The sequence below is a fragment of the Musa acuminata genome, chromosome BXJ2-6, assembly GCF_036884655.1.
Source record: "Musa acuminata AAA Group cultivar baxijiao chromosome BXJ2-6, Cavendish_Baxijiao_AAA, whole genome shotgun sequence".
Classification (NCBI taxonomy): Eukaryota; Viridiplantae; Streptophyta; class Magnoliopsida; order Zingiberales; family Musaceae; genus Musa; species Musa acuminata.
Genome location: NC_088343.1, coordinates 45551291 through 45563489, shown reverse-complemented (window position 1 = coordinate 45563489; position 12199 = coordinate 45551291). Strand labels below are relative to the sequence as shown.

The 12199-nt window shown below is 36.1% G+C and overlaps 1 protein-coding gene across 2 annotated transcripts; it reads right to left on the bottom strand.

Annotated features, from left to right (window-relative positions):
* Positions 1-721: 721 nt before the first annotated feature.
* LOC135615988 (uncharacterized) lies at positions 722-11613 on the bottom strand. Of its 2 annotated transcripts, XM_065115147.1 has the most exons (9): positions 11370-11613; positions 10429-10651; positions 9859-10179; positions 9504-9714; positions 7287-7433; positions 7086-7210; positions 5155-5359; positions 1722-1972; positions 722-1055 (listed from the first exon to the last, which is right to left on the bottom strand). In XM_065115147.1, exons 2-9 carry the CDS (start codon positions 10542-10544, stop codon positions 887-889), a joined length of 1545 nt encoding a protein of 514 aa, XP_064971219.1. In that variant the 5' UTR covers positions 10545-10651; positions 11370-11613; the 3' UTR covers positions 722-886. The 2 variants fall into 2 exon arrangements, with proteins under 2 accessions (XP_064971219.1, XP_064971220.1); XM_065115148.1 differs by lacking the exons at positions 10429-10651; positions 11370-11613 and having other exon boundaries at positions 9863-10002.
* Between the last annotated feature and the right edge of the window lie 586 nt (positions 11614-12199).

Below are 12199 nucleotides of genomic sequence, written 5' to 3'. Positions count from 1 at the left end.
ACAATGGTCAAAGTAGAAAACGCACTTTTCAGAGAAAGAAGAGAAAGACATCGTCGTTTCCAGCTGACTTGATACTTTTTTTTTTGGTAGAGCAAATGCATGCTTTTAAGGAGAGTTCATTCATTACTAATGAATAGGTACACCTGCATCAAATCGAGCCAACCGAGTTGAGTAGACAACAATACCGTCTGATCGATTCCTCCTTCAAGATGGCAGGCGGTGAGGGCGACCGCTGAGATTACAATTCTTTGAGAAGATGATACCGTAGTGGATGAAATTTCATGCCACGCAGATTCTAACTAAAGCGGATTTGTTCCGGAAAAAAAGAATAGACCCCATCTTTAAGCTGTGTGTGTTCATAATGCAGCTCGTACTGCACTACACACATCTTACTGATTACAAACCCAGGAAGCATAAATCTGCTTTCACATAATGGCATCAGTTTTTGCAAATGAAAACTAGAAATTAGTTCATCCTCATGTCACTCTGGGAGGTGAAAAATAACAAAGATAGTCCTCAAACTAAATCAATTGTAGTACCCTAGATAGAAGACTAAACTCGGAAGTCAGAGATTTACGGATACAACAGAATAATTTGCAGGTCTCATGAAAAGGAGAGAATATTGCAGCACCTTGTGTGCTAGGTTTATCAGAAGATTTGGTGGCTTGGAAATTGGAATTCTACACTACAAGCTACACAAAAGGAAACGGTAACAAAAGTGTTGAACAACTCTTACCTTCGAGAAATTATTGCTCACAAAAATTTCTTGTGTTTGTAATTCAGTTTCACGAGATAGAAGGCTTAGCTTCTCAAGTGTCATGATCTAGACATTAGGAAATCTGATCTCAAAACAAGGGTCAAAGAGAAAGACAACAGAAACAATCACTTACCTCCAGCCTAATGACTGTCTTATCCCAGTGAAAATAAGACCAACGGACCTCCCAATCATACAGACAAGCAGAAATGATACAGCATTTCTAACCTTGGTGAAAGCAGATCTAACCAATGGCATGCTGATATCGGAAAACTCCAGATACAGGCTGAAGTAGTACCTCCTGCAAACAAAGCATTAAATGTCACATATCATCAAGAATAAAGTACATTGTTTCTAACCAAATGTATGAAGAAGAACAATAGAAAATGACTTGTTTTCTTGTAGTAAAAAGAGAGAGAGAGAGAAAGAACAAAACAAAAGATATTGGATAAGGATAGCTCTCCAGTTTATTGCAGGATGAATTACTCTCATTAACCAATGAACTAAATTCCATCTTTAAAAATGGAATACATGTAATATCATAATTTCATGTTAATTATATGCAAACAGGGTTCTTGAAAATGAGAATAGAACACTGCAAATTGGGTGGACCAAATCACCGCTGACGATTTTTTGGGGGCGGTGTCACCTCTCAAAGGCCTGAACAATGGGGCTTATATGCATTGGTCGGATGTCGGTTCTCTGTGAGATGAAATTACCCTGAATCTCTTTAGGGGTTGCTACATTCCACCAAATAGTTTATTCCATGACAACAAGGCTTAAAGTTATCACCATGACACAGAAGGTATAAAGACAACAGGCTGTCTCAATTGACATGGGTAGAGAGCAACTGAATCTGTATATTCAAGGCACATCATGATTTGATCTGCAGATTCTTTAGGGATATCACTGGCTTAGCATAGTATGTTTTATCCATGGTAAAGATCATTCAGAAGTATGACAATACCATCCGGTTAAGGCCCTTAGTTCCTTTGTTCGTTTCACAGGCAAGGAAAATCGGCTGATACAAACATATGGCATGGGGGATGCAGTCGCTGACTTTCTGAACGGAAGCTTCTTCCACCAATGAAGATTCACATTTTGATTTTCTACTGGGTTATCAAGCAGCTCTCTGTGAAGGACATGTAACTCAAAACGGTCTTCATACATTGAGATAACAGACTCGAAGTTCTCCTGAAGCCAGTGCTTAAGTACAACCTGCAAGAAACAATTTTACTTCTCAATGGCACCAAAACAAGATGACAAGAATTATGCTAATTTTCTGCCAATCTTATTCCAACATACATGACATCCTGTGCCTATGATATCATACATTCATATCTCCTATTGTGTACACATAGCTATTACATTACTGTTAAAGCCTCAATGGTCAAAAGTAAGAAAATAATCCGCTATACCTGAAGGCACTGATGGTTGTATCATGCCACATTTTTTTCCAAAAGTAGGCAGACATGACCAAGGTTCGTAATTTCGTATCGTACTGACGTTTCAAGCTTTGTTTGATATGGTACAATACGAGCGTATCGAGCAGTATGCTAGGTGTACTGCTCGGTATATATATATATATATATATATATATATATATATATATATAATAAAAATATAAAAATCAATATATAAAAAATAATATAAAAATAGAAAAGGAGGCATATGTTGCCTCGACAACGTCGTCTCCTTTTCTTCTCGTCATATCAAACGAGGAGAAGAACGTTCTTTTCCTCATCTGTGACATTCGACGAAGACGTCGAAGGCTGCAAACGTCTCCGGCCTCCGACGAAAAAGAAGCCGAGCCATTGCCTCTTTGTTACCTCCTAGATCAGGATTGTCGAGGGAGGGTGACACCGGATCGGAAAGCATCAAGGTTCTCCCGATTCTCCCTCTTCTCCCTCATTGCTTCTTCTTCCCACACCACAGCCAGGCCGCAGCCAGGCTAACGGTAGCGGGCGATTTGTATACCGATCTACCAAGCGATATCAATCAAAATTAAGATCCTTGGGCATGACAAACACCACACTGGGCTGTGCCCATGGTATAATAGTGCACTAGGATGGCTTGTGCCCATGGTATGATGTGATCATGCAGGATATCAAATACAGCACATGCATATGTGACATGCAAAAGTACCAGTACCCCTCTGGTATCTCGAGGTGGCATCAAGTGTAATATCCCTATTTTTTTAGGACCTATTTGTATATATATATATATATATATATATATATATATATATATATATATATATATATATATATATATCGCAGCAACTAAATTGTAAAAGGTGAAAAAAAAAAAAGGTTTCCATCCCACCGCCTCTCTCTCGTGTAAAGATAGGTTGTGGGTGAGTGAGGAAGAGAAGAAAAGAGGGAAACCAAGAAAAAGTAAAGAAAGAAGAGAAGGAGGAGAAGGGAAAGAGAAGAAGAAGAAGAAAGGAAGAAAGGAAGAAAAGAAGAGGAGGGAGAAAAGAAGGAAACAGAGAAGAAAGAAGGCATTAATTGTGAGAACAGAGGAGAGAAGGAGGACAGAAGAAGAGAAGAAGAAAGGGAGAGGAAGAGAAAGGAAAGAGAGGAGGAGGATACCACGTAAACGGAAAGAGAGGAAGGAAGAGATGAGGAGAGAGAAAGAGTGGCATTCTGTGTAGAAGAGAAGAAAGAAAATAAAAGAAAAATAAGAGAATCATTATAGAGGATTCGTTTTGATACCAAATAGATTCAGATCAAGTTCAGGAAAATTATATGAGGTATGGTTTTGAATTCTCTTGCATTCCCATTAATTAGATTTATGTTGATTATAGATTGACTAATGTTGGTGTTATTAGTTAATGTGATATTTATGCTGTGAAGGAAAATATACTTATTTTGGGAAAAATAAGGAAAGGAAATATATGAACAATATGTTTGTATCAAAGATATGCGATCAAGGTAAGTATCCGATAACTTCGTCTAGTCTATTTTCGAAAGTGTCAATGCATGTGTTCAAAATTTGTAAATGCATATGATTACATGATTTAGAAGTTCTTTTATTATTTAAAAATATTACAAAGAATTTATATGTTTACCATTTGGAAAGGCATATGGTTTAACCAATTAGTTACTGTTTACATGCATTTTTAAGTTATCTTATTTGAATTTATATGAAAATGTTCGTCCAATATTATAATTAAAAATTATTGTAAAATATGTTAATATCATTAGTTTTAAATGATATATGTTTGCATCAGTTTTGAATTGATATGCAAAAAAAAAAGATTCATTAAAACTCTTAGTTTTGGTAAAACAATAATTGATATATTATTTCCGTGAAATGACAGTTGTCTAGTCATCATGGTTATGATATGAACCCTACCAATGAGGGTTATATTAGTATGTATTCAGAAACTAATATCTTCTGAGCCATAACACAGGGAGATATGTGTTACCTACACCATGGGAGTTTAAGCATAATTCTGAGCCTTGTCACGGGACTATAACACGGCCATAGCCATTGATACTACTGCAACTTCTGTTCAGCCATATACACCTTAGCTATATTTATGTTTATGCACTCTTAGCTATGTGATATGTGACATTAGCCATACTTATGTTTTTTATTATGAAAATGTATTAAAAATATTTTGCTTTAAAAAGTATCATTAAGAAGCCATGATTTGAAATGCATATGAAATTGATGGTTTATAAACTTTATATGCATAAAAAAAGTATTTGATAATTATGCATATTTCTAAAACATGTATTGAATGCATAAAGAACATATGTTTTTAAAGAAAATGCTTATTTATGACAAGTTTTGCTAATGGTGCTTACTGAGGTGTGATTTACTCATATGATTATCTCTCAATTTTTCAGTGTTGCACAGCAGAAGCATGGTGGATCAATTACTGATTCAATTATGCAATTAATCTATTGATATTACTGTACATTGAGATTCCTTTGTATATATATTATTTGGATTAGAATGTTGTTTGTTTAAACGAGTTGTTGAATCTATTGAATGTCTTATGGGTGGATTGATTATGGATTGAGTTATGTTATTAATGTCCTGTGGGTTGATTACTTATGAACTAGATTATGTCATAATTATTCCATGAAAGTTATTTGTTCTGATTCTGACCTTACATTTTTATAGGGCAATCCATAGGATTGCAGCGTTGTACCATCCCCAGCTTTCCGTTGGGTTGGGGACATTACATCAAGTTCCATCTAAGATAACTTAAAATTTACATCTACCATATTTGAAGTACTTTCTCCTCATGCATATGCAGTGCCATTATAGATTTACTAGCTGACTTAAGATGTTCTTTAAGATTCTAGTTATTAGAAGAGATGTTGTATGACGGTATTAAATGTAAAATTGGTTAACAAGTCAACTAACTTAGTCTTGCTTACCTCATTCCTTAGTTTTTGAAGTGTTCTAGTGGACATTGAACATAATGTTAAGCCCAAGCCACTCATCTCTGTAGAAATGTCACTGTCAATAGAGATAAGCTCCAAATATATGCTTGCTATTGTATCTGCCAACATAACCACCAGATCTTCTAAAATGTCAACTCCATATTGTGTCAGAAGTTTAGTACCATAACAGCATCCAACACTGGTAAAAGGAATTAAGAATATTAGTGACATGTTGTGATCTGACTACAATTGTACAATACTCCAGTTAAGAACTCCGGAAAATCTTGCACAAAAGGAATTTCAAACTGATATTAACAGCAAATCGGTCTGTAGGGAAAATCTGTGAAATGTTCACTTGAGTCTACAATCCAAACCAAGAGAAATCGTCCCCAAAAAGATCAAGAACTTAGTACAATCAACCACTTTATTGGGTCATTTAACCATACATGTTGTCACAGTGAGTTCAAGTGCCAAACATTTTAAAAGTTGGTATCCTGAACTTTAGTAAATGAATGAAGTAAATTCTATGACAAGAGCAAAAATATAGCCCCAATTAAATACAAAGAAAAAAAATTAATTCCATCATCTGAGCAAAGCAATATATAGGCTCAATTAAATATTAAAAAAGAGTTAATTATTTATTCTACTTCGTTAGCCATTTCTTGATAATGCATTGGCTTTCAACTGATCCCTCTTTAATCTTCAGTTAAAATTTATAGCCCATAAATTTAACAATTGTAATTAAATAACATTGACAGACAATCCAACTTCTAACTCCCACATCATGCTTACTGGGCTTTGCTTCACTAGCACATAATTAATTGGATGTTCAAGCATAAAAATTTTGTCAATAGGTAACAAAGATGAACGAATACCAAGAAGGGAAAAAGAGACCAAAAAATATGTGATAATGCAGATCTCTCTAAAAGCGTTACAGGACCTTCTGTGGCATGATATCCATCAGTTGTATAATATGCTTGATATAACTGCCATATGCAAAATATTTCTTTGTTCAATAACTTCTCATTCCGCTCCTAGCAGCAAATAATGCTACGGGGATCAAAATATAATGGGCTTGCCTAATCTGTATTAGGATTTAACCTTCAAGACCAACTCTAACTCCCACATCATGTTTAATGGGCTTCGCTTCGGTAGAGCAGAACTAATTGGATGTTCAACCATCAAAAGATAAGACAAATGAGCAGACATCAACAATGGGAAAAGGGAGACAAAAATATTGGTAATGCAGCTTACTCTAAAAGCTTTACAGGACCTTGTAAAGCAGGATATCTATTGGTTGTGTTATATGCTAGATATGAATGTCTTATGCAAAGGCCTTTCCTTCCATTCCTAGCAGCAAATAATGTTTGGAGGATCAAAATATGATTGACCTGCTTAATCTTAATTAGGATTTCACCTTGAGAATTGAAGTGTCAAGCAAACGTCTCGATAGCTGATGAGCCTCAGCACTTTTACGATTTAGACAAATAAATTATAAATGAAATATACTCATTGCTATATGAATATAAAAAATTCCCAGATATATGAACAGTCATTGACAAAAGATCAAAGAGTTATTGTTTGAATCCTGAAATTAATGGTTTTTTGGTGTATATGATTGAGATCAGTACTTTTTGAGATGATATGCATCCAAATTTTGAGAAACAACAAAACCTATCGTTTTTTGCAGCTTACATTGATAACTTCATACCTCCAACATCCACACAAATTCAATTCTAGAGGCTTTTGAACACTTGAATAAGCAAATGATGGTTAGACCTATATATCAAAATATGGCAATTTCATGTAATATTAAGAAGTAACTTCTAAATTACGGCTTTTGTTGTTGTTGTTGTTGTTGTATCAAGGAGTAACTTCTAAAGAAACATAGTTCAACAACAAAATATCAAAAGTTATATTAATACCTGAGAGAACCAAATCTAAGAAAGAATAACAAATCTGAATATAGTTCAGACTTGCCTACTCTATTGATATTTTGTAAGATTCTATCATCTCCCTTCAATTTCTTTAGCATTTTGGAAGTAAGCATCTGAGACAGAATTGAAAATCTCAATCAGAATTTTGAAGCGTCACAATAAAGAGAAAAATCATGTGTTCTGATGTACCGTGTTGCACTCTCCAATTTCCAGATTGAGTTCTACCTCGAGCCATTCCTTGCATATTGGTAGCAATGCTCCTTTTATAACTTCTAATGAGATCTTTAGCCAGATATCATGAGTCACAAATTCGCTATTTTCTGAGATATCATTGACCTGCCAATGCAGTCATAGCATCTTAAACTATATCTAAAATAATTCAGGCACCTTGAAAGATCATCTGATGAACAATAACATAGAAGAAAAACATTATGTTAAGACATACTTCAAAATTTAATTATTGACAAGAAAACTTCAAAAAAACAATATCAGCTCTCTCTCTCTCTCTCTCTCTCTCTCTCTCTCTCTCTCTCTCTCTCTCTCTCTCTCCATGAATGCATTTGTTGATATGCAGTGTGGAGCCAGATGAACAATGAATTTTAACTTGGATGTAGACCATTCTACGGTATGGCAACATTAATAGTTTTGACTAACTCAATAGAAGGAGGAAATAACACACCCAATAGTAGGAGGACATGATGGGATAATATGTCTTGTTTATTTTCCAATGTGTTTATAAAACTCAACAAGATATCTTCATACACAAAGAAGATGGGATGCCTTAAACCATTACAGGTGTTTCTTCTTCAGTTGTAACTTGAAAACAAAATTTCTCACAAGTATAATCTGCTTGGCAGATATCAGCATCTATTAAAGATCAGTTATCCACAAGACAGTGTTATGGGTGTTGTAAGTGTACTATACTGGAGTTTGGTCCAAGGAGAACTTGACCATTAGAGAAGCATATATAATAGTTTGCAGTGTCTGACAGATTGAAGTTCTCAATGAAAAAAATTGTTTCATACAACACCCATAACACTGTCTTGTGTTTCTTCTTCAGTTGTAACTTGAAAACAAAATTTCTCACAAGTATAATCTGCTTGGCAGATATCAGCATCTATTAAAGATCAGTTATCCACAAGACAGTGTTATGGGTGTTGTAAGTGTACTATACTGGAGTTTGGTCCAAGGAGATCTTGACCATTAGAGAAGCATATATAATAGTTTGCAGTGTCTGACAGATTGAAGTTCTCAATGAAAAAAATTGTTTCATAAGAAAATAAACATTCTTATATAGGCTTATGACAGATCAAGTTTGGGATTGTTAAAGATTTGGGCAAGTTCCGGTCAAATCATCCACAATAGCTGTTAAGAGCTCAAGCAGAAACTTGATTGAACCCAGTGAAGGACTAGGAATTCTCAACTTGCATCAAACAACAAGTTGAATCAGATAGACCATAATCAAGCCAAGTGACAAAATACAAGGATGCTGATGTTGTATTAACTGAAAATCATATAAATACAGTAAACCCAATTATAGAATCTACGAGACATAACCCAAACCCTAGCTGCATTGAGTTTAAGCTAGATTATGGCATCCATATAAATATATATTTTCATAAAGAAGGCAATATATATTAACCAGCATGATCGCTCTATCTGTGTCACCAACAGGAGTAATAATTACTCTTATTATTTTCTTTTTTCAAATCCTGCATTTCTTTTTCAATCTTTCTTTTTTCCTTGCATTTATGTTTATATTATAGGTCCTTCCTGCTCTCCACTTCTACTAAAAACCTGTCTCAATATAATATTCTTACCCCTAAACTTTAGACCACAATCTTACAGGAACAAGTATGTTAAGCCAGCCTATTTCTAGGTCTTCTTGATTTTCACTCACATCCATATCACCACACTACTCAATCTAATACAACCAAATTCTTTTTCTTCTTTATTTTGTTTTTTGGTGTCATATCTCTTTTCCTACACAGGTTGAAAGGTTGATCCATCTATTATCATTATAAACCCAATAAAGGCCACATACCCACAGATCAATCATGACTAGTAAAAATTTTATTCAGCTATCCAAAAAAATGATTTTATCTTTGACCTTTCCAGTCCTATGCATAAAACTGGGCATTCACAAAAGAAATTATTATGATCTACAAATTTCTTGTAAATATTGTATACTAAATGCATTATAAAAATAATCAAAATGGTGAGGAACTAGGTTACATATTGAAATCTAAACTACCATCAAGAACAAAGAGAACATAGGCGCCATAATCAAAATCTCTTGTTTTGAGATTTTACTGACAATCTATGACCTCCGATATCAACAGTTTCATCAGACTAGAGAACTATGCAATTGAATGTAAAACATAAGGAATTAGATATAATACTTGCCTCTGTTTGCAATCGCTGCAAAGTGACCCAAATCAAACGCAACCTAGGACCTTCATCAATAGCAAACAAATTGAAGGGTTGCTTTTTGCTGTCAGCATTGTTTTCAGCAACGTTGCTAGTGAAATTACTATCATTCTTAATTGTACTCAAAGCATCCATAAGCTTTTTGCAAGTTTCATGCCAATAATCGTTTGAGGTAGACTCAGTTGATCTGTCGAGAAATTGGTGCATCCACATCAGCTAGAATATATCATGCTTAAGATATGGAAGAGATTACTAATTTCTCAACACACGAGATAAATATGCAATGCCATCCAATTATACATGGTTCTTCCGATTAGCAGCCTACTCTTACCTACCGTAACTGGATGTTGTAGCATCACGATGTAAGCCTGTAGTGCCATCTCGTACCCTGGAAAAAGCTCTGTCCCTGGGAACTACTCCAGCTAGGTATGCAAAGATCACACTGACTGTTAGAAGAACTTGGTTGACAATAGGAATCCAATCGTTTGGCATATTAGTCTCGGGATTCATCAGCATCCCCTGACAACGACATTTGATAGAGCTCTTCTTCATGCAAATTATGTCATTTATGCCAGTGCGAAAAGTAGCACTAGCTAAACAAGTTGCTGAACATTTGAACTGTCCAAAAAGATGTCCTTTCTTGATACAGTCCCTGTGGCATGGAGGGCAATCAGTCTAAGTTTCCAAACAAAACATTCATATCATCAGAAAATTAACAAAAATCAGAAAGAAATTTCTTCGATATCATTCTGAATGTATACATCCATTTTCTCAAGTGCTGTCCTTACACAGACAGACATAATCATCAATGTGTTCGACAAACAGATAAATACAAAGATGATAAAAGAACATAGGGTTCATTAGGAAGTAAGTTATAACAGAATTTTGATGTGTGATTCACCTTTGTAACATTCTGGCATATGCATTTCTTTGGCTGGCAACAAAATGGTTGTTTCTGGAAATAATACTTTGCAATTGTGCACGCGCACAAGATGGTATAGAAGCACAATCCGCCATTCAAAATGCAAGGGTGGTACTTGGCAACCAGTCATTCAGGTCATTGTTGAAGTATAGGAATATACCTCATGAGTGACAACCAAACCCAGCATCTTTCGTAAGATCAACTACAAGCAAAGTAAGGACTGCATTAGTAACCTACATCACCAGTGAAGTCCTTTACATGCATAATGCACCATGTCAATGCGATTCCACTTTCTTAAAGGCTCATCCCATGTCTTGCATGGAAAAGGCACACACATGCATTGCACAAAAAGAAGAAGAACACTTTATTAAAGATATAAAATGTGTTAAACGCGGAAATCAGGTATTAGGGTAGTGAGCAAGAAGAAACAGTGGAAACATTTCCCAGAGTCCGTTTCAGGAAACATCGAGCAATTAGCTGTTGACAAAAAAATTACTTAGGAGCAAGTTCTATATTCATGTAATGGTGATCCCCCAATGCAACAAAGATGAGCTCTACGTAAATTAACCCATTCTTTGGGCAGTCTTCATGCTTAGAACAGTGAAAAGTCCCTTTTCTCAAGTTCCCTTTTACGTGAAAACATAGGATACAAAATACGCCACGGGATTCAAAGTGCGAAACATTTATTGAATCTTTACAGCAAAATCCATTAGCCCCTAACGATTCATTAATTCCAAACAATAAGAACAAATAACAAGCCGATGAAATGCTGATTGCCCTGACGATGCACCCGAAGAGATCCACCCGTCTACGGGGGTGGATCGGAAGTCAAACCCCCCGAACAACACCAGAATGCCGGGATTAGGGTTGGGATGCGAAACGAAAGAGGAACTTTGGAGGGAAGCTCATCCGAAGCGTACCTGGTTGGGTCTCGGTATCTCTCTCGATCGCTCGCTTCCGCCGCCCACCGACCTCCGCCAGGAGAAGATGGGCGGCAGCTGCAAGGACCGTTTGCATTTATCGTGGATGGAGGGCCGGAAAGAAGCCGCCCGGTTCGGGGTGAGATCGCCGAAGAGTGTGGACCGTAAGATTCGTGAACTGGATGGATGAAACCTGGACCGTGTGATCGATGATGGACCGAGACCGGGAACGGGCGGCCTCAATAAAACGCGACGAAGTAATCCGGCGGCCAACATTATCTCATGTATTTATGTGGCCGGAGCCATCTGGAGCTGTGAGATCGGGCTATACATCCAACGGTCCTTGTTTGAGTATGTCGCTTATGCAACAATGTGCTAAGCAATTAAACTCCATCGTACAGATATTAGTTACACATGATACAGATATTTATTACACCAGAAATACCCCAATCAAACTCCATCGTAGAGATATTAGTTACACGTGGAATATTAAGAGAATATTTAGGTATGCGAGATATTAAAAGAATTAAAATAATAATAACATATTACTAATGTATATTAGGTTTGACTTACGACTTAATAAATTTAACTTTTGGATTAAATTAATATGCAATCTCATCTATGTTAGCCTTGATTAATTTGGCTTAAACTTATCGTTCAACTTAGAATCATGATACTAGAGGTAAGGTTCATAAAACCAGTGTTTGCCGTACCGAAGCGTACCGGCCGTATCGGGCGGTACGTACCGGTTCGCCGGGTACTCGGTACGCGAACCGTCCTGTGTCGTTACGGTGCTACAGTACTACATTGTAGCACTGCTACAGTGCTAT

Coding starts and splice junctions, on each gene's coding strand:
- LOC135615988 (XM_065115147.1), bottom strand. CDS start 10,544: ATGGCGGATTGTGCTTCTATACCATCTTGTGCGCGTGCACAATTGCAA. Junction 9,715..9,858: donor ACAACATCCAGTTACGGTAG/GTAAGAGTAGGC, acceptor ATTTCTCGACAG/ATCAACTGAGTCTACCTCAA. Junction 5,360..7,085: donor CTTAGATTTGGTTCTCTCAG/GTATTAATATAA, acceptor TCCTTTTACCAG/TGTTGGATGCTGTTATGGTA.